Consider the following 26,368-nt stretch of genomic DNA (forward strand, 5'->3'; position numbering starts at 1 on the left):
TTCGGTAAAAATGAATCGATTTATTTGGTCAAGCATCCGTATTGTATGTAAAATATATACTTAAATTAATTAGAATATGATTTATTATTGAGAGAATTCAAACATATATCAATATTATAATAGAGATATTAACGATCATCATAGAAATTGTAGTAAAAACGCGACTAAGTGGAGCCCAAGAGCTCAGCCTCCGCCACCGCCGCCGCCAGAGAGTTCGTCCTCGTACTGCTTGCGGAAGCAGTCGCCCACTGGGAAGAAGTCCCAGCTGCGCTGTTGATACATATTCCACACGTACGTCTCCTGGCCGGTGTACTCGGTATCCGGTTTATTGATCAAATGCATCAGGAAGAACATATAGTTGGCCAGATTGTGCTCCTTCTGCACGTGCGTATCGAAGCCATGCGGGACTATATCAAAGAAGTCCTTACCCATGCCACAAATAAAGCAATTCGATTCCATATTATCCTTGACCGATTCCAATTGATCACGCAGCTCGCCGAAAGCGTCGATAATCAAACCCTGGATGATGGCCAACAGGATGACAATGACGAAGAAGAAGAATGTGATGTCGAAGATGATGCGATAGACCTCATAATCATCTCCATCCGGATCCCCGATTTCGTCGCCAATGCCACCGCCTGCTCTAACGCCCTTGTACAAATGGAAGACGAAACAGGTCAACATGTCATGGCACTTCTTGTCCACCTCCTCATCCTCCTCCTGTATGTAGAACTTGCGGAAGAAGTTGAACGCAATCACCGTGTATATATAAACGATAATCGTCAGGAGCATCACGGTCAGAACGAGCTGTTTGCCATTGTGGGTTACGGACTGCAGAATCGTGCGCAGTGTCTTAAAGCCAACGGCCACATCCAGCAAATGGGCGGCAAAGAAGAAGTTGTTAAAGTTGCCCATCACCGAGAAGCTGAAGTACCACAGTGAGTAGAGGAAGGAGTTGTCCGTAAAGGTGACTCCAGCCTTCCACACCTGATAGCGCCAATCGATGTTCATGATGTAGCGCAGAATGCCCGTCTCCTCGCTCTCCTGTGCCGTAAAGGCGCTCTTCTCCATGCCCAGCAGATTCGAGATTGAGTCAAAGTCGTAGGTCTCACTGTACTTTTGCCTGACCTTCTTCTTGACAAATTTATCCCAGTAATTGACAGGGAAACTCTTGGCCGATATGACCAGCTTATCCCAGTGGGACTTGAAGTCATCATCCTCCGGCTGCTCGGCTATGAAGAGACCATCGAATTCCAGACGACGTGCAATTTCCTTTTCTCGCTTGAATATGGCCAGCGGCACCTTTAGATGATAGTAAGCGATGAGCATGGCCAGCGATACTAGGGAGTGGAGCAGTGCGGCAATGCGCAGCACATGCTCCATATAGAAGAAGTCCTCATCCACGTGCACCAGTTCCGGTATGTCATCGTCTTCGAAATCGCCATCGCCCGACCCATCGCCCGAGCCACCCAGACCAGAGCCAGCCATGTCAGCACCAGCACCCGAGCCAGAGCCCAGAATAAGCTCCTCTTCGGCCGATCCTTCTGATTCCTCGTTGAATGAGGTCACCTTGTAGAAGAGCAACATAAAGTTAATGCTGAAAGCCAAGACGAGCGCCACATATTTCAAATTGTAAAAGTTGCGAGCCAAGAAGCTGACGGCGCGGTGCGTGTACTGCGAGAAGTCGATCTGGTGCACCGCTGGTGTCTCTTGTGGTGCTGCCGATGACTTCTTGGCCTCCGCTTCAATGGATGCCATGGCTGCCTCTTGGGCCTTCTGCGCCTCCTGACGCTCCTGAGCTGCCTTCTTAGCCGCCTCACCACCGAGCATATCGACAATTGAAATGGGTTCCTGATGCAGTTCGCCTTCGACTAGTTCTCCGGTTGGAGCTGCGCCATCTTCTGGGCTAGACTCACCGCCCTCCTCCACAGATGAGCTGGCTGGCGACTCGTGGACCACCACCTTGTACACGCCGTTTTCCTCTTTGTTTATGTCCAAGCCGAATGCTTGAACCGGGCCCGGTGGCTCCTCCAGCGGCAACGGCGGCAGCGCACGTCCAAATGTCTCCTCCTCAACTACAGCCACTTCATCCTCCTGCTCGGGTGCGGGACCACGCATCAGATTCAACAGTATGCCAAAGATATAGCGCACCACACAGTAGTGGGCGTAACCCGTGTAGTAGAACATATAGAAGATTATCTTAAAGAATCCAACAATCAGTTCAGGTATCGATTTTGTTTGCATAACTCCAATTTGGTGCTTGATGTTTGAGGGACTTAGCATGTGAACTCCGAACTTCAGGCCATCCTTGACAGCAGTTATTGTGCGTCTAATCGGATCGCGAGCGGCGCGCTCTTCCTCCTCTTCGCTCATGTAGGAACTGTAGGCCGTATCCCGTTTCACATTGCCGCCGCCATCGTCCGTGGCCATCAGGCCAGAGGCGTGGGTCATCTCAAAGATCGCATCCTCACAGAAGTTAACAAATGCTTCCAGCTTTTCCTTGTCGCCGCCCTCCGTGACAATCGAGTAGAAGAAGGCGCGTTTCGATTCGCGAATCTGTGGCTTCTCCCATTGCTCGATGTTCGAGTCCTTGATCTCAAAGTAAACACGCTCAATACGCTTCGAGCTGCCCAAGATTTCGATGCGACCCAGGAACGGCTCGAAATAGTTCAGCACAGAGCCAGCGGTCTCCAGGAAGCGCGCCAGGCGCGGCTCATTGGGCATGTGTTCACTGAGATTGGTCAGCAGCACAGCCAGGTTGAAACCGATCTCCTTTGATGGCTCGTGGAAACGTTCGACAAAGGCTCTATAATCTATTTTGCCTTCGTGATTGCGTTCACAGCAGGCCAAAAGGAAATCCATTTCCTCCCTGGAAAAAAAGGTAAAAGACGAATGTTAAATAGTTGTCTAATCTCACAGGGATTCTTTACTCTTACGGTGTGTAGTTCTTGGACTGCTCCATTTTGTCTCTGAAATCCTTGGGTATTACCCAGCCCTCGTTCTTCATATCAATCTCATGGAAACTGGGCGACTCAATCAAGTCGGCCAATTTCAGGAACATATCGAAATACTTGAGAATCAGCTCAACATTGCTAGCCGACTCAACAAGGGTGTCCACCATCTGCTTGCCAATTGTGCCTGAGAAAGTTTGGGAAGATATTTGTGATATTGCTATGGAAATAGTATATATTAGACTTACCATTCACAACATTGCCTTCCAGCATGGACAACATCATGGTGATCATATCCTTTTGTAGATTGAGCAGCTCCTTTAGCAGATCCACCTGACTCGAATGCTTCGAGAGTTTGTCTTGCATATGCGAAAATAGAAATAGAAAGCCGCCGACCGCATCCCACAATCTGGAATGGGCCAAGGCTTGCTGATTCAAGGTACACGGACCCTGGATGACCTCAGTGAGGGTATTGAACACTTGGCTAGCCACGCCGATGGCTTTAAAGAAGTTCGCCTTGCCAGCTGGGTCAATGATCTCCTTGCTGGAGTAGTGCCAATAGAAGTCCATAATCGATTCCTGCAGACGCAGCAAATAATCCACCGTACAGATGACCACATTCACCGTAGTCGTATTGCCCGCCTGGGTACGTAAATAGTTTTGCCATTCTAGAAAGGATAAAGAAAATGTATATATATGAATTGATTCCCAGATCGTTGCTGAGCGACTTACCCAAGTTGTGACCCTCGCAGGTTAGCTGAATGAATCGGAATAGAGCACACGTGAACTCCGCATCGTGCATATTCTTCTCACCCGCAGCGCCTTCCGAGCCGACACCAAGACCTGCACCCGCACTTGGAATATACTCTTTGTTTTTGTGGTTTGGTTTTTACAACGATAGCGGGGATCAGGTACATATACATATATACGGGATACGGGATATAAACGGCATGCGTGTGTATATGTTGGATGATTTGGGGGGAAAGTAGTTGGAAGGAGAGACGAAATCAATAATTTAACTTAGAATAAGGCGCAGCATGAGACGTGATGATGCCAGAATCACAATAATAATAATAAGACTAATAATAATTGTAATAATCATAATCAATTATAAGTTAAGGGCTCGGCAAACGTCAAGCAGGATTGCATCCGGTTCACACAGCAAGGAAAATCATTAAGGAGCACTTACCCTCGGCCTTTGTGTTGCGCTCGAATGCATCCAGATCGAGCACACTGCACGAGTTCATCAGCCCGGCTATGGAAGTGAAGAAGCCCACATCCTTCTTCTCCTTCAAGTGATTCAACATACCCATTTGAATGTCGATGTTGCCGCCACGCAGTATGGCGATGCCCAAATTGAGTGTCGTCATGACCATCTCCGAAGGTATACCTTTGGAGGCGGATATGTGCAACAGCACCATTTCGGCAACGCCACGATTCGACAGACGCGCTTGATGGAACAGTAGCTTCTGTTTCTCCATTTCTTGTTCCTGTTTAGAAGATTGGAAATTGGATTATATATTGGGTATGTAAGAAAGACGTAGCTGTTAGTGGAACGGATAGAGCTTAATTATATTATAAATCAACTCTCAGTTCAATTTTCTAATCAGAATGTTACAATATTTACCATTAGTTTTGACATGCGGCACTGTATATTCAAATAAGATTAGTTTGCAAGCACAATTGGGATTGGGATTAGTCAGTACATAATTTAGTATTTATTTTCAGAACTTTCGCTTAGCTTACATGAATACTTGTGCCTTCGCCCTCTTCGCCGCCCTCGCCCCCTTCGCCCTCGTCACCACCTTCCTCTTCCTCTTCGCCGCAAGACTTGGCTGCGATTTGTGCATAGGACATGTACAGTAAATCCTCCTGAAGTGCGCCACTGCGTTCTGTCATGGCACCACGACAGAAGGTGGTCACCAGCTGAGTCAACGGATCTGGCTTGCCGTCCGTTTCCTCTTCATCCTTCTTAGATTTCTCCGACTCTTCAAATGTCTGCGTCAGATCCTCGATCATCACCTCCTGGCCGACGTTCTCCTCCTGCAGCCATTGCTCGTAGTAGGTGCGAGCAAAAATATTGCAAGCACGATGTCTGCAGGCAACAAGAGATCGTTATTAATTCCAATTGGAATCTGAACAACGTTAACACAAGTGGCATGCTTTTAGTATTCGAGTTAAACTGCTAAAAAAAAAAAAAAAACACTACGAAATAAAAGCTTATCGGTACGCCGAACTTTCAACAAAACCCTTGCAGATCTGTTGGGAAAAATATTCAATTTTAATGTGTGGACAGTGGACAGAGTGACCATGGACATAGTACATATTAAATACAGCAGTCTGCAAGAGCTTAAATACTAAATAAACAGAAATACATAATTGCAATCAATTGCACACTTATATTCATATGTATAGATGTATAAGATATGTATGTGTATTCGTATAAGATATTAGTATTTTGCGGCTACCACCTGCTCATACGATATAGATGCTTGGCGCGTAAGCTTGATATAACTGCCTGGCGTCGAGCGACCGAAATTTTGGAACTCCAACGTTTTGTTTTGTTCTTGGCGCCGGATGCCTATATGGAGCGGTACAATAGCAAGCAAGAGCATAAAAATACATACATACATATTAAAAGAGAAGGATGAGTTACAGCACTACGGTCACACTAAGTGGTATTGCGTTTTAGTACATTTTTCGTTAGTTGAAATCAGTGGGTGAACGAAATACAAAAAAAGAAAAACAAAGTGCGGAATGTGATGTAAATTAAAAAAATCATATTAATTCAAATCTGTGTAAAGGCCTAACGCTTGGTTCCATGTTTTAACTAAAGCTTTGTATGCATGTAAGTAAATAGAGCCCGTTTTCTAAATAACTAAATGTTGATCTTCATATAAAGTACCGTTACTTTACATACATACACACACACACTTGAGCCCATCAGCTTGAGCGGTTGTTTAAACGTGCGCACGCATGTGTATTAGTAATGCAGTGAATATATCGGTAATAACCTGGGTAGAGAATGTAGCGATGTCTGACGGAAACATGCGATTACGGCACGCTTCCTTTGTATTGACACAACGCTCCTGTAGACATTTTTGCTCTGCTGTTGTGGATGGTCGATCTGTAATTGTTTCGTTCACGGTTTGGTCAGCAGTTGGAAATTATATGTCGTTGAAATGTACGTTATAGATTTATTTGGGGCAAATCGTATCGAAAAGAAAAGTTAATAAAAAGTGCAAAATTGAGAAAGTATATTATAAGTATAAAAGTATATATAGATATGTATATAAGTAAGTAATATCAGTTGGTATTGAGAAATAAACACATATATGTGTATATAAAATACAAGAGAAAGGAAAGAGACTTGTATCAGAGTATATGTATTTGCAATACCATATGTGGGTATAGAATGTGAACCCCCTCTCCCCGTCTACTTACCATATGCAGGCCAAACAGAACCTTAGCCATGGCCACAATTCGATCAACGGTCTCTGTCGTCTTGTCTTTACCCTTCTCATTCGAATTGGCATTCACCTTCTCCAAGGCCTGTTCATCGACTGGATCCTCAGTCTTGCCCAGTTTCGAGTAGAGGTAATGCTGCCACGACATCTCATCGGATGGGTCCAGTTTGTCAGGCAATGTCAACTGATTGCGTGCGAATTCTATGACATCGTATTCGTTCATCTTCTTCAAGTATCTATCCTTGCAATGCTGCACCAGCTCCTGTTCGCGACCAGCGAATAGATTGAGGCCTACGGGCAGTAGACGCTTCAGACAGGCAACCATTAAACTGGCTTGCACCTCCTTGTCCTTGTCACGTTTCTTGTCTCTGTTCTTCTTCTTCTTCTTGACCTTGCCACCCACTGCCGGCACGCCCTCGGATATGGCCGATCGTCGCGTCGCCGTTGGCATTATCAGAGCCATATTATCAATTTCATTGGCCGATATAAAGTTTTGCTCCTCCTTCAAGAAGTATTGACTCTTTGACCAGATATTGAAGATCTCGGCAACATGATTGTACAGCTCTTCGGCCTCAGGGATGTTATCCTTTAGCCAATGATTGCGCTGCAGATCCACGTATTTGATGAGTAGCGGATAAAATGAGTATATGTCTCGCACAAGCAAATTCCAATCCTCTTGTAGTTGCGTCTCCACTTGCGAAGTATCATCTGTGGCCGATTTTATAAATCCTCGCATGCTGTCCTCCTTGTGCAGCATGTTCTCGGTACGCTTCTTGACACGCTCCGCCAGTGGCAGGAATGGATCCTTGAGCAGCTCCTCTGATGTATTGATGATTATCTGCTGGGTGTAGGCCGCAATGCGTGTCATCCAGGGCGCGTTATCATTGCCAATGTTCTTCTTGATCATCTTGAGCACATTGCGCAGCAGCGAATTCATGTGATCCGCGGTGACCATGGTCACATGGTTGCCACTAGTTGGACTCACGTTATCCGGACCCTGGGACCACCAGAATGGCAAATAGGCGCAGAGCAGCGGCAATATAACATCGATGATGTGCGGTGCATCGGCATAAGTCTTATCCGACTCAACAAACTGATCCACTTCATTGAGGATCGCTTCCAAATTGGGCATACAGCTTTCCATTTTGACCATAATGTCCTGGGCCTCCAGCGAATGGTCTGCAATGCGATTGAGCAAGGAGTACTGATTGTGCTTATTGAGATGCGGCTCCAAATAGGCAACTGGGAAGCACGAGCTGTAGGCGCCCAAGCAGGAGCCCAAGGCAGGTCGATGCCTCTCGATTTCCGTTTTCAAATATTTGCGATCGTGTGTCAGTGTCGCATCGGTGCCCAAGTGATATAGGGCAGCTAAAATCTTATATGAGGCCACTTGAATCTCGTCGAGCAGCAGATCACTACCGTAATCACAGGCAGCCAGGTGATCAAACATTGCAGTTAGCACCGGTAGCACCACCTGATTTACATAGCCCAGTGACGTGGAGGTCTTTAGATGTGTACCACGCAAATGGCTGTACTTGCCATCCTGTAGATTCATGATCGTGTTGCCCAGATCATCAGAAGTTTGATTGAAGAACGTCAGCATCGATGTGCGTATGAATTCGGGGCAATTCTTGGTCAAAGTCTTGGCATCGATGCCCTTGACCAGTACTTGCAGGCAGCGCACGGTGATGCGCACATCAGGCCCAAAGGCGCTCAGGCGATTGCGCAACAGAGCAGCCAATTTACAGAATATGGAGGCAACCATTTCCTTCTCCTTTAGCGATGCGGCGCCTATGTTGTTCGTTGCCGTGGCAATAGCGATAAAATAATTGCGATGCGTCGAGAAATACTTCTCCATTAGAGGCAACACGACCTTTGAGAAGAACTTGATGTCCCGCGATGCCGTCTTGAAGGAGCTGCGTCGGCTGAACGTGGTCGATGGCTTCAGTAGCTTCATGTTGATGGTGGCACGGTCCAGATATTGGATGAGCTTCTCTAGCAGTGAATAGGAGAAGCGCAACTCAACGGCAGCTTGTGTGGCACCGCCTTCCTCAACAGCGCCACCCTTCGAGGGCCTACAAAGAATTAGGGTTTTATGATCATTGCAGTTTCATAAATGTACATCCTAGAGCTATCATAATCCTTACTTGTGCAACTTGTATCCCTGATACTGCATGTATTTGAGGAACTCTTGGGAGCGCTCGCGATCCTTCTTCTTCTCCTTGTCGGTGAGCAGGTCATAGGGCACCAATTGTGGATGTATAACTCCGCCGCATCCATTTAACTCCTCGTTCTTCTTCTTCGCCCAAATATCATGAGAGTTTTCGGCCAGACGTTCGGCCATATTTTGCATTTCTCTGCTGAGCGTCAGGTTGCTCATGTCCACAGGATGTGGATTATAGTTGAAGGGGTTGCCTTCATTCTGAAAATCATGCTATTTGTGTAAGCACCAAAGGGTTTTCAAGTGAATGTGGAGGTGTGGAAGTGGCCAATTGTTTGATAGGGATATTCCGTGATTGGTAGCGTAAGAAATTTTTGGAATGGCGTTAATGAAATCAATTTTTGGGAAAAATATATTTGGTTAGTCTATTACTGTTATAATACATACAATTTGGGGCTTCGATTGACGACGCGTCGAGCCACGATGATTGAGTGGCAAATCGATTTCAGAGTGCTCAACGGTCCAGCCAATGGCCAAAAGACCTTTGAGGCATTCACGCACCGGATCTCGGTAGCGTTCACGCTCCTGTGAGGATGTGTAAATAAATATTAGATATAAATAGAGAAATATAAATATGCATAGATATGAGATGTCGATTAGCGATGAGTCGTATGCCCATTAGAAGTTAGAAGTCGAGCTGATTGATATTGATATATGTATACTACGTACATATTCACTGAGCATATTGTAAGGCTTTAGGCGTGGGTGCTTGCGTTCGATATCGGATCGAATTTCACCATATGTCCAGCCTCCCTCCAAACGGCGACTGGCCCAAGCATCGTGATAATGCTCGCTGAACTTTTGAACCAACGAATTCAAATCATTGTCCAAATGTACATTGTTCGTATCAATTGGATTTGGCACATATTGTGGCTGATCTGGTGCGCCCATTTGTCTGCCATAATAGTCCTCATCGGTATTCTTCGATAAGCTGTAGTCTGGTGGCAGGGCACAGCCGATGGCAATTAGGCAGGGCAATGCTTTACCGAACAGTTCCGGGTCATAGTCCATGTTGCTCAGCGAGTCAAAAATATTTGAGAAGAGAAGCATCGTTAGACGCTTCTCCTCATCTGACGAAGCTCCATATGAGCCTTGGCCTTGAGTCGAGCCATAGTACTTAGCGCAGCGATCGAAGTGTAGTGTGAGCAGCTATAAATACGAGAGATCTGATTAGTTAATGATTCTCTTAAAGTGGGTCAAGAGTATAGATCTTACCCTGAGTGCGACGGTCGTATATTCGGATAGCTTGGATACATCAACAGTCAACTTGCGCAATAGCTTTAAGAGCATGGCAGGTTGCATTTGTGACGTCAGCGCTACTAGAAAATCGGATACTGCCTCTCGCTGTCCCTTGGTTAGCATACGGTTCTTGGATAACCTATAGACCGTGTGCAGCGTGGCATCCAAGAGACTTGCATAGTTCTCAGCTTCGTTATAGAACTTTGAGTGCTTGATAAGCAGTGGCAAAATGGAGTTGCCAATATAGCGATTCATGGCCAATGCCATATCGCTCTCTGAGCCATCACTCTTATCCAAAATTGTGGCTGTACGCAGATCTGGGAGAAAAGCGTCTTCGAGCAGCCGATAGAATAGATCTTGTGTCTCTATGCCGTAAACACGTTCCAAAAAGAGGACAATACTCTGTTTGTTATTGGGTAAGAGGCCAGATGGCATATCCGATTTTGGTTTCTCCTCACCGGGAGCAGTTTGGGTGAGTGTAAACTTTAGGCTAAGCACACCTTGAAGGTCTTCCAGTGGCACAAGAGATCTCAAAATAGCTCTAGCTCTCAGTGATTCGTTCTTGCCTTGCTCGATGACAGACACGTCGGGGGCGCATCTGCCCAGCAGGTCAACAAGTGTGCAATAGAAATTCAATATGGCGGCACCTGTATCGATATAGTCCTCATCTTCGTCGCCTTCTGGTAGGGGATGGGTAAAATTAAGTCCAGCTATGGTGCCTTCGGCCTCGTCTTGCATTTTGCAACGATCCGATATGCGCTCCGACATACGATTGGCCTCGACGATTGCACGGAAGAGACCTTCCCCTTCTCCTCTTAGAGCCGGTCCCAAACATTCTGGACGACGGATAAGAAGACGAATGACAAGGTTGGCATTCTCCTCGACACTCTCGCCATTGACCCAAACGCAATAGCGCAAAAAGTCCAGATATCGTTCACCCTCGACCGGGTCCCAGCCCAAATCGGGATAGCCCTTCTCGACCAGCTCAGAATTGCTCTGCAATCCACATCTGGACAGGTAAACTGCAATCTTCTCCAAATAGTGTTCCCTAAGTGCCAGAGCTAATTCTGTGTTCTCCATTAAACTCGAATATGCCACATCCAATGGGGTGGAACCACGCAGACTGGGCCTGGCTAACAATATGTTCGCATTGTCCAGCAAAAAGTCAAAGTGATCGAACATGGCCTTCTGATTCTGACGTCCGGTACGGCAAAAGTAGCATAGGAAGCGACAACAAGCCACAACCATTTCGTGCGAGGTGTCCTTCTCCTTTGAGGGCACGCCCTCAGCTCCCTCGGTCTGGGCGGGAGCATCGCTTTGTGCCTGCGCACGACGGCCTAGAGTATTCATCATGACGGCCATTACGTTTTCGTGCACACGTAAGATGCGTATCAAATCCGGATGCTGGAAGAATGTGGCATTGTTTACCAGTTTCCATAAGCGCTTACGCATCAGCTCCTCTTCTTCCTGGCTCATTTGTACGGGCAGCAATGCACGAATCTGGCTTAAGCCAACCCACATCTCAGCCACATCATCTCGTGCGCGATTGTTGATCACGTAGGTCTTCTCCAGAGCACGTACCAGCTCACCGACCGTATCGTATTGCCGTACCAGTAAGCTGAACATTTCGCGAACTAATTTTGGATTCTCGATTTGTGATTCCTCAGCCCAGCTGACGATGGTTTTGATTAGAACTTTGCGGAAAACCTCTTCAGGTGTCTTTTTCTCAGGCTCCTCCACTTCTTTGGGTCCCTCCTCTAGCTCCTTGACGGTATTGATGAAATTGTAGATCTTTGTTATGGGTCCCGTTTTGATCTCTTCGATTGCATTTGTCTCAGTACCATCCGGCTCCTGCAGCGCATTCAGCGATACCTTTTGCATTAGAGAGTCGTGGAATTCGCTTAAGCGACTGCGCAACTCAAGACCACAGGTGCAATTGTCCTGATCGTCAGCTTCGAGATTCTTGAAGCAAAGAATCTGATTCATTTGTTCTCTGGGTGGACAACGGAATTCCTTAGTCTTTTTGGCCGCAACAGCACTTGGCAAATCGGATTGTTTAATCTCAATATAACGGCGCAACTGATCGGTTTGCAGATCGCCCACAAAATCGTGAGAGAATGCTATAATGCTCTCCACCCGATGCCGGAGCTGTGTGTCGTATAGATGATGCAATAGGTAGCACATTTGTAGCTTGGCTCCTTCAGCCATTTTCATGGTGAGCAAACCCTTGCGGTGCTCATCTTTTCCCTCTGCAAACAGCGAATGAAACCAATTAGTTATGTAACATTTATGGGATATTATAAATATAGAATAATTTCATTTGCTTCTCTCCCACCTCTTTCGAAAGTGGGGTCCCAAGTTTCTGGATCCACCATTACTAATAGTTTTTGTACGTCCTCATCAGTAAGGACGCCAACTAACAGTAGGCGATCCGTTAGCTTGATGAGTGGCCTATAAGAGTTAATAAGGAGATTTATTAAATATGGAATGTATGTGTATATGGATGCACTATACTTACAAGAATAGATTCTCGTTGGTCCAACCGATGGGATCACGGTTATGCACTTGATTTATTTCCACAGCATCTTTGAGTGCCTCCATTACAAATTCTCTGACTACTTCTAATGGGAACTTCGGGGAATACAACTGATCGATGTTGGGTATCGGTTCGCTGGAAACACTTGGCATACTAGATGTTGCAATCACAGGGGGACTGAACGGGTGGAACGGTTGTTGTTGTTGTTGTGATCGGTAATCGGTATCGGTTCGATTGATGGTGCATAGAGTGTTGGATCAGTGCAGGTGTTTTTGTTTTTATATATTTTGTTTTTTTTTGTTTTTTTTGTTGGATTAAAAGTATTGGAAATAAAATGAGTTATGAGGAAATCACAGGTGCATCATGACTAAAACAAACCATCGAACGATCGAGCCATTCATACTTAAGGCTCGTCGTCGAAAGTATGGACAAGTATGTAAATACGATAAACTATGACAGTGTGGCTACCCAAGGAACTTAGCTTAGATCACTTAGCACTTACGTGATTTCCGTCATACGCAACTGCGGACGCACAGACTCCGTGACAAGGGAACGAAGTGAGTGACGCATCTCATCCTCAGCATAAAGTTCCTTCAGCTCGGGGCCCAACGGTGTAATATATTCATTTTTGCATACCTCCATTGTGGTGGCATGCGATTCCAGATGCAGCGCTATCAGCAGATCATAGAATCCCTGACGCAGTGGTCCACTCATATACTCCGAGCGTATGGCATAGAGCAGTTGCTTCTGATCGACATGCTGGCAGAGCGCGTGCGCGGCACGATAATTTGATTGATAACACAGCGCAGCGTAGAGCGTGAGAGTGTGAGCATGGAAGGACAGCAGTTTATCCATCTCAATCAGCTCCAATATATCGATGCAGCGATCCTCTTCGGGTATGTGCAGGGCCAGCATTGATACAGGATCCTCGCAGAGCATTGACCAGCCCCGAATATCGGACAGCTTCAGCGCATGCACCTGTAGTGAGGTGTTGGGCACACGCGCCCATTGATGCGGACGCAGGCACTGCACCTTCAAGCGAGGCGGGGACTGGGGATTGATGTGCTTGTCACTGGTGGGCAGCACGGCTGCCGACAGTGGGAGCGTGGTTGGTGTGCGTCCCAGCTCAATTTGCAGGATCTCCTTGCTGGTGGCTTCGACGAAAATGGCCGGAAACAGTTTGGTGTCCGGTTCCATCATCCAGCGATGCGAGGTTTCCTTGCCCTCGCAGGTGAAGCGTATTATGCCCGTCGCCGTGTCCACAAAGCAACCGACAAACATACCCTGCGATGCACCTTTGCCAGAGGCGTCTTGGGTTACCTCATTGAACAGCTCGTCGGCGCGCACCACATAACAGCTCTGACGATCGATGCGCTCAATGGGCACTTCATAATAGTCCTCAATGTAGACCGAGGCGCGTCGCACCTTATTCTTATTGAATTCGCGACTATGCAAATGGTATTGGGTGGTAACCCAGCCGACGTAGACGTGGGTGGGATCCTGGCCAGGGAATATGCGCACACCATAGAAATATTCGTTAATCAGCTTGAGGCACTCGGCATCGAACATCTCATTGCCAGACGATTCGACTGATGGCTGGCCCAAATTCGTGGAGCTCAATTGTTTTGGTCCCTGAGGCACTGGACTGGGCGGTATTTCGGCCTAAAGTGGGAGAATTAATAACTATGTATATATATGTATAACAAGGGGTATTGTTTCCTACTCACATTATTTAGACGTAACGTTGGCGTTCTTGTTGTCATCTGCTGGTTAACCACGTTTCGGCCATGGGCCACCGTGTTTCTGCGCTCCAGCGATGTGTCTGCGGTTCTCGAGCCATTCTTCTCACGGCTCTGGTCGCGTGACTTCTTCGAAAAGAACTTGAACGGACTGCGGCCACGTTTCTTTTTGTCATCTAGATCATCGCCCAGGCCATTCATGTCCAATACGGAGGTCGAACGCTGCATCTCGTCCAAGGCAGCCGTCATGTCGGTCTCAAATGTTATATTCCGGGTGAGCGAACCTTTGCGTGGTGGTCGTGGTGGACCGCGCATCATATGCTCGGCCTCTGCCTCGGTGTGATCATCGAAATTGCGCGTCAAGCCCTTAATGTCGTTCATATTGAAGCCGGACTTGAGCATGTGATCCATGTGTGCAGCATTTTGGGTCTGCATCTGGATGGCTGCCTCTTGTGCCTCGCGCATCAAGCGATATTGGCGTAGCTTGATCTCCTCCCAGCGTCTCGCCTTCTCCTGCTCACTGATGAAGTCGCTCATGCAGGTGACAGGCAGGGAGAGACGCAGGAATTCCCAATTTGCCTTCTCCATGGTCTCGAACGTATTATGCGAGATCTTCAAATGGGGCGGAGTATCAGCTCCGCCAGGTATGCGCGTCACATCAATGCGGCAATCGGGCATTTCCTCGGTATTCTCAAAAATCGGCTGATCCTTGGTATACCAATGCGTAACAGGGCGTTGCATATTGCTGTGAATTGTAAATTGATGTGAATTACAGTTCCATCAGAATCCCATTTCCTATTCTATATACTTACACACAGAAGGGCTCGTAGCCCTCTTGCAGACCGCAGGTGGTAAAGAACTTGAGGGAGTCCACATCTTGGCCATAAATCAAGCGCGCCTTCTGACCCACTCCCAAGGTGCAGGCGGGCACAAAGCCCACGCCCTCAGCGGTGACATCGGCGAACGTTGTCTCGCCACCCAAGGCATCCATAAGTAGTTCTCCGTTCAACGAGAAGCCTGTGTAGATGGTAATATTTGATCAGACTCTCATTCGATATTTCGATTCGATTTCGATTATATTCATATTAAAGTATCTAAACGAAGCTGCTTTTAAATAAATTAAGAGTTCTAGTCAGGCGGAAATCTGCGCAGGATCATAAAATGTTTGGTGCGTACTAGTTAATCGATCCTTAATGCCTTGACTTTCTAAATAGAAATCAAAATTCATCTAAAAGTCGCATCGCACTAGAAAATCAAAATGACATTGAAAAAAATCCTATGCAAAATGCGTGCGTATTAGATGGCTTGCAATTCTCTGTTTGCAGTTCATCCGATTAGTTGGCGCAAAAAGAAAAAGCAGTTTCAGCTGTTAGATATCATGCCAAATTCTTGTATATAGTATGTAGTATATATATGTATTAGTAGACGAATTGAAAGCGAAATTGAATTTCATTTTCAACCATTGATTAGTCAAATCTTAAGGTTGTGAATTTACAGGCAAATCGAATTAATTAATAAGCTTTTTGTTTTTCTTGTTTTTAGATGAGCTGATGTGTCACCTTTTGCTCAGGTAGTCCTTCGATATATTATGCAATAGTTAGGCTTTTGTGATCAAAGTAATAAAAATCAGGTGTTAAGGCATGGGACATTTGTTGGACTTAAAAAAAAAAAACAAAAAATTGAAAGTGATCAAAAATGGTCTAGAAAATACTTCTAAAAAAATGCAAATTTCATTTTCTTTTCTTTTTGTATATAACATTCTCCGATTGTTATGAAGTACGATATGTGATGCCCTGTTCGAAGTGTTTGATATAAATTTGCATTGTTTATGGGTTTTCAATTGCTGTCGGGCTGTCGTTGGAGCTTTGCTGAGATGGTTTGGATATGTACTTAGCTGTCGTATAGCAGGGACCTGGACATTTAGTAGATATCAAAAGCACGGATGTACAAATCTTGTATTGGGGGCAATTCATTTTTAGTTTTTTTTTTTTTTTTCTGTTTTGTTTTACATTACAACAAACGAGCGAGCATTCAGAAGCAATTCTTACTAATTGTGTGATCGGCTAGATCTAAAAAGACTCCGACTATATCCCCGGGTCCACATTGTTTACCAAACGATTCACTGTTGCCACCGTAGACTTTCTCTTCCTAAAAAGTTGTAATTTGATGTTTAAAATGTATCAATTGAACGCATGATCTATCAAAGCCCCAATTAAACGTATTGTATTTTTTTTTGTTTGTTTGCTTGTTTGGTTAATGATCAGATATGAGAGTATCGCTAAATTATATATAACAAAAAATGTATTGATTAGAAAACAAATAATTGAATAATAATAGTAAAAAAAAATAAAGTTGAGTTGAGTAAAATAGAATAGAGTTAAACAAAATGCGTTCGATCATAACGAAAGTTCAATAAGTAAAGCAACGTTGCTAATGTTGCCAGTGCAGCTAGGATCCTTACTGATGGTTTGCTCCTTAACATCGATGAAACAACCAATGACGTCACCAGCCTCATAGCGAACACCAAAGTGCTCGATCGTTCCGGCATGCATTTTCGTTACCTATAATCATTATCATGTTTGGAGGGTTTTGAATTTGAGCTTGCATTAAAGTCGAACCAAACATTGTGAACTAGACATCACAGCACATTTATCCACAAATGGAACCTTCGCTCATCATAATATACCAATCATCCTACAATCGGAAAACCTAGAACCCTGCATACTCACATTGTGGCCATCAAACGCCCAGCTGGTGTCCTCGCTGCCCAACATGGCGCCCGGATAGCAATCGGCCCGTGCCCAGCCCACGCGCATTGGACCCGCTGTCAGCACCTCGAATTCGAAATACCATTTGCCAGAGGTGACGGCGTAGTTGCGTTCCACGCGATATGTGCGAAAGGCGGCGAACTTCAGGCGTTGTGCCTCGGCTAGCAGAGCTTCGGTGCCTTCGCCGGTGGGCGGATCCAGCACATAGCCGTAGACCAGCAGGGTGCGCACTGTCTCGGAGGCAGTGTCACGATTCGCTTTCTTGATGGCCTCATCGACCTTGGCATAGGGCACCAGGTGGGGACTGCGGTGATTTTCAGAGTCCTCGTTTAGGCCGTAGGTCCAGCCCTGTTGGATGCGCTCGCGTGCCCAGAGATTGTGTGTGTTCTCGGCCAGCTGATCGACGAGCTCCTCCAGCTTGGGCGTCAGGGTCACAGCGCTCAGGTCGAGCGGTGCCGGCTTGTAGCCGTTGGCCTGCATAAATATCTCGTTGGGCAGGCGCACGGGTCGTATGCGTGCTGGCGGCTTATCCATGGTTATATAGTAGCCCAAAGAGATGATAGTTCTGTAATGGAAATGGACATAATTCGATTTGGAGTCTTTTTCAATCTTTGGCTGCTATTTACTTCAATGTTTGGACCGCTAGTTGATTGTCGTAACGCTTCTCAGCAGCTGGCAGCTTCTCGAACTGTGTGAGACAGGGATGTATGCGATGGTAGTCGTCGCGCTGCTCTCCCCAGGTCCAGCCGGCGTCGATCTTGTTCAGAGCCCACATCTCGTGTATGTTCTCGGCGAGCTTCTCCTTAATCTGATCCACGGAGCTGGGCAGGGTCACGCCTGTCGTGTCCACTGGCTTCGGCACAAACGCTGTGTCGTCCTCGATGAGCCAGGGACCGGCCAGCACATTTTTGCTCAGATTGCCAAAGTAAAAGCAGGGATCCAAGCTTAGGATCTGATGCGGCATCAGGCACTGTACGAGCGCCGAGAAGCCCGCGGGTGGGGCATACTTCAGACGGCCGTGATCGCCGCCAAACAGAAAGCGACAGCTGAGCTTGGAGGAGCAACTCATCACCGGGAAGAACATGCCGTCCAGATTGAAGTCCCTGAAGCAGCCGCGCACCTTGTTGCCGTTAAAGGTGAACGTAATGACCGGCACGGACAGATCAATGGCCACACCAACGACGTCGCCCTTGCGTATGTATGGCTCCTCGGGCAAAGCGTCCGCTACAAGCGTCTTGCGTCCTCCTGTCCACAGATGAGCGCCATCAAAGCCAAACGAGTAGAGGTCATCGCCGACGCCATTGCCGCCCCACTTCTTGCCTCCGCCCGGATAAGGCACGTAGCCGGAGGTGTTGGCCCAGCCAATGCGTAGATGCGGCATTATGTGTGTGGTCTGCTCGATGTGATCCATGGTCACCTCAAAGTACCACTTCTGGTACATGGACGAGCCATCCACGCGTCCCACAAAGATGTTGGGACGTATGCTCGCCACATGATCCACCAGCAAGGTCTGCAGCAACAGATTTTTGCCGGGCAGCAGGAAATCACAAATGTTGTTTTGCGAGGAGCGCACCGCGACTCCATTACCCACACACAGGGAGCAGAGGACATCGAGAACCTTGGGATCGCGACCGTGTTTCTCGAGCAGCGATATAATCACTTTAATGTGCTCGTCCCTCATCATGTTCAGCGCCTCGGGCGAGTCAATGAGCACACAGTGGAGCACATCCAGCATGCCGGAGCCCTCGCTGGATGCCTGCGAGCCCAGGCGGGAGAACAGCCAATTGAGGCGATTGCTGTTCGCAAATTGGGCACAATTGGTGTGATTGCCCTTGATGATGGCGGCCAGTAGCTGGTAGAGATAAGTTGAGATTAGATCCCAGCTCTGACCAGTCTCGTCGCCGGCCAGGAAGCTGGCCAAGAAGCCTTGCGAGGTAATTATATTAATTTTGTCAATGGCCTCCAAAATGAGATTGAGCACGCCCTCCTCCTGGAACAGATCCTGGCGATTGCGCAAGGCACGAAAACGATTCTGCTTCTCCTCGTGTTCTGTGAGCAAGGAAACAATGTTTTTATGCTATTTGGAGGGCTTCCATGTTTGCTTACCCATATCATCTTCTGGCTGCGAAAAGTAATTGATTAAATCCTCCAGGCACATGACCATTTCGTTGAGATTAACTTTTTGGAAAAATATTGAATGTCGACGATTGGATTGCAGGGTCTCTAAGGCGCTGTAAAATGGAAGAATATATGTATTTCAGTATATTTGGGAGTTGATAGATAGCTTACGTTATAAACTGTGTGAAGAGGCTGCTGCACTTTCGAATGACACGCGCCGTCTTCGATTCCTCTTCCTGGGAGCGGGAGAAGTCCAGGCAATCGTCCATTTTACCCTCCTCGTGGAGTATGGCCTGTTTCTCTTCCACCTTGCCGACGCCCTTCTTTTTCGTTTCGTAGCTCTTGTAGCTGAGCCACAGGCTCGACTCGCAGTGCTGCACGATGACGGTGGTGTCACCGTATTTGATGATCGGCGAACCGATTACTTCTAAGTCTTTGTCCTCGAGTACTTTCTTTTCGTCGTCCTTTTCTTGCCTCAGGCAGAAAGTCGTCGTTGCAATCGATGCCTCCTCCTTTTTAACGAGGATTAGCTCGTTGCTATCGTTGACGCCCAGATAGCGTCCCGTCGTTATATGACGTATACGCATGGGATGATACCAGTTTATGAAGCCGCCCGTCCACTTCGTGCGCGCCAACTCCAAGCGCCACAGAGAACGTGCCTGAGCCATGACCACGCCGCCCTCGTATATGACAATGCTGTTGAGGAGTCGCATTAGTGTAATTGTAATTGAATCAGTGTGGACTTAAGTTGCGGCTTACTTTTGACCTGCCTCACGGCCCCAGGTGCTGGGTATGGTCAGGCACTCGTCGCCGCCATGAAAGAAACGCAAGACATCGCCGCCGAACACATAGCCAACGTATTTCATGCGTGAGATGCCGGTGCCGTAGGGCTGCACGGACCAGTGGGTCACATGGAAGCTGGCATTCACAATGGACTGCTCGTTCTCCTTGGTTGTGTGCAGATACCGTTCGGTGGCAACCGACACCAAAATCAAATCATCACCCACACGAACCTTTTCACCCTCCGAGCGCTGTTTGCTCGCCGGATGTACGGTCCACCAACAGGCCTCGCCCTGGCTATGCTCCTGCAGACCCACATCGAAGGAGAGCTTATCGTTCGACGACGATGTTGACAAACAGGCCAGATACTGTTCCGTGGGTTACATTATAATTAAATTCATTTCGGATTATCCACATATATATCGTGTCACATCTCTCTCAGTGCTTAGCTTACCATGTCGCTGTTGTGATGCCTCAGGAGTATGGCATTGCCATAGAGCAGGGTTCTATGGCCGGATCCTGTGCCCTTGCCCTGTAGATTTGAATAGTAATTAGTAAGTAGTAAGCTAGCGACAGCTGAGTCTTAATCGCATTAAGAGAAGGTATATGCTTGGTTCTTTCTACGCTACTACAATGTGTGTCTCTGTGTGTGTGTGGAGAAAGGGTTTTTTTTATTTGGTTCAGTCAGAGAAAATCCAAGAAAGTGATTAAATCTATATATACATTCGAGCTTCGATTTTCTCTGAGTGTACGCTGGGACAAAGTGTTGATAATTAGCATTTGTGTAGTTGAGAGTCGCACTTGAAGTTAATTGAGAATGCGATGCTAGCGATTCGCTCTTAATGAGCATGTCAATGAGTTTGTTAAATGCGGTAAAGAGCAATCGATTCCACGGTCTGATTTTTAACAAATCGTAGAAAAAACATATACAAAGAGACAGAAATAGAGAACGAGAGAGAGAGAGAGAGAGAGAGTGAGAGACAGAGAGAGAGAGAGCGAGTTATATATAGATTTAAACTAGCTGAAGCCCGCTGGACGAGACAGTGAAGCAAAGTGGCAATAATAGCAATAATAATAATAATAATAATAACAAATACTACATTAGACCGATAGAGTGAGATAGAAATAGAATAGATACAGCAAGATAGTTATAGTTATATATAAAGAAAGTATAGAGAAAGCGGCGCGATTTTAAAGTCAAAAGAACATTCTGTATACTTACAACTTGACTATCCTGTTGGGTATTTAGAAAAATTTTGAAAAAGAACCGAAAAATTGATAGGTTACAATTTGTGTGAAAATAGAAATGGAAATTGTAGTGAAATCAACATGCAGAAGGTAAATAATATATATATGTATATAGTCAAATTTTGATAATATATTAAAACCAAATTATGGACCAGGAATTGGATAGAGGAAGAGACGAAAGTAGCATACGACTTAGAGTGAGGAATAGGTAGACTTGATAATTCAATAAGTTTTCGTGTGGGCTTTTGATTTCGAAGACGGTTTCAACACATGCTGTGCCAAATGACTCTGTGATTATTAATATACAGTTAGGGGGACTTACGGTCTCTGATCCAGCTGCAGTCACCAGTTCCTGGAGCGCGCGCACCGACAGCGCCTGTTCGATAACAAAGACGCATTGCGACAAATCGGGCGGCACATTCTTATCGGCAATGTTTTCGAGAAAACAATGCCGATTACCAAATCCCTCGGCGGCCAGACAGACACGCTCGCCCGTCGCTGTGCAGGAGAGCGTGACCATATCTTCCTGTGAATTGAGAGATCAAATTTATTAATCACAGTGCTTATTGATTGCATCCAGTCAGCAGGCAGAAGCAGAGGCGGAGGCATCAGCACCGACGGCATGTCATGCGAAATAGCAAATTCCAATTGGTTTACCCAAGCGTCCATTCAACCAGAAGCTATGCCGCACGCAAAACGAGGCCGATGAATCGATGCAAAATTGAGCGTTTACGTGGATGTTGCCAAATTTGAGGCAATTGAGGCAATAGAGGCAACAACAACAGCAACAGCAACAGCCACAAACACAAACGGATCTCAACACCCAGACTCACGTTCCCAAAGTCAGCTAAGTGGGATGTACAGCCCGAATTGTTGTCTACTCTTACGAGTGTTTGTGTGTGTGAGTGTGTGCCTGGTGTCCAAGTTAAATGAACGGTAATGGATTTCGAATCGAACAATTTACATAATTTAAATCGAAACGAATCGCCCCATTGCAGAAGTTAACCCTGGTCAACTGTTTAGAGACAACAGCCCTGAAGCTGTACATTTGCCTACCTTTTGTTACTGTTTTTGTGCAGTGTAATGCACAATTAATGAATGCTTGATTGTCAAGCAACATATATTGTGGTTAGATTACATTTAAGTAACAAATTTGATCCAAGTCTAATAAATATAATCTAGGAGATTATTTAGTTTATGGTTTGCCTTTGCTCTTTATTCGATTATGGAATAGTGTATATATATATACACAGACTAGGGTAGTAATTAGTGGAAAAGAATCAGATTATATTCTGTAGCTCATATATCTATAATATCATATATTATATCTATATTTATATTGTAATTGATTATAATAATATCTAAAAGTCACTGTGACTAGATCCCTTTTTTCGCCTATTCAAGTGTCCTCAGGTCAATATTCTTGATACTTAAAAGACAACGAAGGAGCTCTATGTACCCCTACTAAGTTGGGATTTAAATATCGATTCTTTTCGTTTTGTTATCTGAATAGAACATAAGACTTACTTAGGTAAGAAATTCGTGTAATGGATGAAAATTAATCATTTTTAAAGTAGTTTAGTAGAAGTTTAGTACAATCCTCATAGATCTCTCCAAACTTTTGTTGCCTATAGAACAATCATGTTAATATCGCAATAGATTCAGACCTACTACAATATTCTTATTAAACACTCCTCCATACAAGCATTTTTCTTAGCCAGAAAAAAGGATGCAATTTGCTTAACTTAGGTCTCCCATCTTGGGCAAACATTTTGTAAAACTTAAGATCTCTTAATAGCATAACTACATCTAAAATTCCACCTATTAAATTCTCAATTCGACCTATTTGGGTCAGAGAGGAGTGTAAATACAGGCATTGCTATAAATTCGAAAGAATTATCGTTAAGTCTAATTTAACGGCAAACAACTAAAAAAAAAAATAGAAGCAAAGGGAGCATAAGGAAAAATTGCTCCCACGGCGTAGCTGTCCGGGGAAAACAGCAAATCGAATCCCCCAACCGCGTCGAGCGTATCAAAATGGTCAAAGTGAAAAAACACTTAGAGTCCAGCCAGAGCCTATACTATGTATATGCGGAGCATATTTATTGAATTTGAGCAACGAGTGAGCGCCGGCGGGCAGGAACAGCAAAAGGAAATAGATACGGATACAAAGCATAGCAAGGAATGTGTTTATTTATTGCAGCCAGGTGCTCGGCGCTGACCTTCTGGCCCCAAGGGGCAGGCTGGCGAGCGAGCAGAGCGCCAAGGCTTGCCCAAGGACGAGCGAACGAGGAGTGCCCAAGTGGAAGTCGCTGGTCACTGATGCCATTTATTTATAACAGACGCAGCGGCTCCTCCATACAAACACATTCACACATAATGACTGTCATTTTCGGCGTCAGGTGTAGTCATTGATATATCTATCCATACAGATAGATATATAGATATACATACAGATATGTATATCCAGCTCTTCTGTTGTGTTTATCTTGCGTTTATGTAAAGTGAAGCAAACAAATCTGGCGAGAGCTTAAAAATTTGCTGTGATTGAAAAGTGTGGACCTGACTTTTTGTATTTATTGGCAGCCATAAAGAAAGTTGGCGCTGTCTGTCTGTAAAGTCGGCGCCCATAAATATCCAACATCCTTTATGGAGTCCTAGCTAACATGTGTGTCTGTGTGTGTGTGTGTTTGTGGGGGTGTGGGTGTGTTTGCTTTATGACATCAATTGTGTGAAATCCTCGCTAATATTTTATTGACTGAACGTAATTGATTTGAGATGTTTTCCAATATTGTTCATACGATGTGATTTCATTTCATACCCATTGCATATGACTCAGCAGAGTAGCATGATCTTGCGATAAACTATGTAACAGGAAAGACTATGAAGTATATTTATTTATGATTAAGATAAACGGCCAGAAGGAGTTGGCCTTTTTATTTAAACTGTTTGTCAAAATCGATTTAAGGTTTTAAGTTTTCTTGGTAGCTCAAAGTTTAACAGTTAGCATAGTCTATAGTTATAATCGCAAAAGTAGTTCTATTTCTATAGCTTAAGCATGCTCGAATATAGATATACAAAATTGAGCTTATTCTTCTATCTTTCCAAAGCTGTAAAATTATCGATTAAATTCGATTTACAACTGTGCTTATCTGATGATATTTCGTGATTCTCATATAAGGATTCTAATCTTTTTCAAGGAATTAACTTTACTTTTACTTTCTATATGGACTTTCCCAGCTTGCACACTCTTATTCCTAAATTCATATTTATGTTTTATGTTTTTTTTTGAGTACTTACCGTACGCAAGAATGAAACATCATCCTGCTCGGAGCCACCTTCCGCTTCAGCCATTTTGCCGGTTAACGCAACGACTGTAGCGTCCAAACAGAGATTGATGCAATTATTTGTGTAGTATTTCGATTTCTTTGTCTATGTGACCGGGTAACTCAAACAGGTCCCTAAGTGGATTAAAAGAGGTTCAAACTAAATAATCTTCTTACCAAACACACATACAAACACATTCCGTTTTCATGCCTGATTAAGAAATTGCCATCAAAATGAGCAAATAAATAAATAATGAACGAAATATTACAAAATTCTGTTCTGTTTGGGTTTTGTAAAAATAGATTAACGTTCAGTAGAGAGCAGTTTCACTTCTCTCTCTCTCTCTCTCTCCCTCTCTCTCTTTTTCCCCTCTCTCTCTCTGTTTCTCTCTTGTCATTCACGCTCACGCTCTCGTGGAGGGCTCGTCGGGTCTTTTCATAGTATGTCATATGCTTTTCGGCTTGCCAAGTTCGCTCAGCTGTTTTTCCTTTGCCGGCATTTCTTAATTTTCACTTTTGTTTTTCCTCCACTTTTCCTTGTTGTGATTTCTGTGTCGTTTGTCATTTGTCAGTTTGCTTTGGCTTGCGCTTTCGCGTGTTTTCCCAATTGCCTCAGATGTTTGTTAATTGTATAAATAGGCAGATTCGATTCAAGAATCGCTGCGACTCTTTGGTGCTATGCCAAAATTTACTGCGGACTCTTAGCCGCAAATATGCGCATGTTACGCAGACAGAACATATGTATTCGAATAGATATATTGAAATTGAGGCATTCTTTCGAAAGATCAGAGCATGACATTAGGAATATGTGTATGTATGGGTAGTCAATTTAGATTTAGAATATGATATTCAACTTGTAGATATATAGATGTAGTTCTATTATATATGTCTCTATATTATATAGCCATATATGTTTATTTATATTTCAGATTGAGAACACTTCTTATTATTGTTGCTTTACACTGGGACACTGTGCACTGCGTGCATCGGTAATCCAGGGTCCGATGGCACGCAGGGTAACGCAGCATCCATATACGATATATATTGAGATTTGTATACCCGGCACTAGCACCAACTATAATCTATATCTATATCTATTAAAGATTTCGATAGATATATGTATATATGTATATGTGCGCGTGTGTGTGTGTGTCTCAGCTACTTCTTTCAATCTTCAATCGGGTTTGCAGCACTGTCGTGTGTTTATTTTTGGGTATCATCGGGGCCCGAACACGCCATCCGAAGTAGCGACGAGAGACGAGCGCACACATGTCCAAAAATATCACACGCAAAGACCTGGGCAGCCACAAAAAACTAGCACAGAATTTGAATTTGAATTTCGCTGAGGCGTTTTTCACACATTTTTCATAATTTTCACGAGCACTTTTCATTCGAATTGCATTTCTTATGCAATGGATTTTCATTTGGAATGTCACACGCGCTGGAATTCAACTCTCGCACGCATGGATTTTCCACGAATTTCCACGAGCTCCAACACACACATGCACACACATAAGTTGCAGTTGGGTGTGTGTGTGTGCCCACTTATAAATTCTATACTCGATACAGCTGCTGTGGGCCAACGGACCCACAGGCCAACTTACTTTTCGTGTCGATATTACTCTCTAGACTGACGAGCAGAGTCGGCTGCTCGGCGACGGCCGCTACGAAAGTCCCGATTGCCAAATGCCGAGCGAACGAGCGGCGGAGCGGCCGAGCGCCCAGCGCCAAGCGCCAAATATTGCGGCACGCAGCATGCGGCAACGGTAAATCTATCTCACTGCACAGTGGTTCAAGTTAGTTGAACTTTTATGCATATGATGTGCACTAGTGTGATGAAGCTGTTTAATAAGATTTAATATCATAACCCTTGAATATAAAGACGTCAATTAGCCATCATCAAATCAGTAAAACTGCGAAAATATATTCAACTGCACAGTGACGCAAGTAAGTAGCTTTTATTTATATTCTAATA

General features: G+C 45.1%; 1 protein-coding gene and 1 long non-coding RNA gene across 16 annotated transcripts in view; one reads left to right on the forward strand and one right to left on the reverse strand.

Moving 5' to 3' along the window:
- Positions 1-26,125, reverse strand: RyR (Ryanodine receptor). Of its 15 annotated transcripts, XM_018011466.2 has the most exons (29): positions 25,998-26,125; positions 24,368-24,528; positions 21,390-21,593; positions 21,042-21,053; positions 20,274-20,351; positions 19,799-20,187; positions 19,211-19,735; positions 19,028-19,152; positions 17,548-18,970; positions 16,883-17,486; positions 16,615-16,714; positions 14,966-15,170; positions 14,142-14,898; positions 12,917-14,076; positions 12,397-12,591; positions 12,214-12,329; positions 9,855-12,127; positions 9,309-9,788; positions 9,027-9,164; positions 8,566-8,852; positions 6,396-8,493; positions 5,966-6,078; positions 4,698-5,046; positions 4,579-4,599; positions 4,141-4,441; positions 3,684-3,818; positions 3,200-3,619; positions 2,937-3,138; positions 1-2,869 (listed from the first exon to the last, which is right to left on the reverse strand). In XM_018011466.2, exons 2-29 carry the CDS (start codon positions 24,419-24,421, stop codon positions 184-186), a joined length of 15,450 nt encoding a protein of 5,149 aa, XP_017866955.1. In that variant the 5' UTR covers positions 24,422-24,528; positions 25,998-26,125; the 3' UTR covers positions 1-183. The 15 variants fall into 15 exon arrangements, with proteins under 15 accessions (XP_017866955.1, XP_017866965.1, XP_089327438.1 ...); XM_018011476.2 differs by lacking the exons at positions 5,966-6,078; positions 21,042-21,053 and adding an exon at positions 5,423-5,532 and having other exon boundaries at positions 3,684-3,794; positions 8,566-8,840; positions 12,397-12,549; XM_089471312.1 differs by lacking the exon at positions 21,042-21,053.
- LOC149268543 (uncharacterized) overlaps positions 5,526-26,368 on the forward strand; it is a 56,210-nt gene continuing 35,367 nt past the window's right edge. Inside the window, exons 1-2 of the long non-coding RNA XR_016270524.1 lie at positions 5,526-5,799; positions 25,323-26,340. This is a non-coding gene — a long non-coding RNA (uncharacterized LOC149268543). The remainder of the gene's footprint in view (positions 5,800-25,322; positions 26,341-26,368) is intronic.

The sequence above is a fragment of the Drosophila arizonae genome, chromosome 5 (genome assembly GCF_054131065.1).
Source record: "Drosophila arizonae isolate 15081-1271.41 chromosome 5, UAZ_ARI_1.0, whole genome shotgun sequence".
Classification (NCBI taxonomy): Eukaryota; Metazoa; Arthropoda; class Insecta; order Diptera; family Drosophilidae; genus Drosophila; species Drosophila arizonae.

Excerpts from the sequence above, each read along its gene's own strand:
- RyR (XM_018011466.2), bottom strand. The coding sequence starts at position 24,421 with ATGGCTGAAGCGGAAGGTGGCTCCGAGCAGGATGATGTTTCATTCTTG. Across the intron at positions 9,165-9,308 it reads ACAATATGCTCAGTGAATAT|GAGCGTGAACGCTACCGAGA; the intron begins GTACGTAGTATA and ends ACATCCTCACAG. Across the intron at positions 8,494-8,565 it reads CAGGGATACAAGTTGCACAA|GCCCTCGAAGGGTGGCGCTG; the intron begins GTAAGGATTATG and ends AATTCTTTGTAG.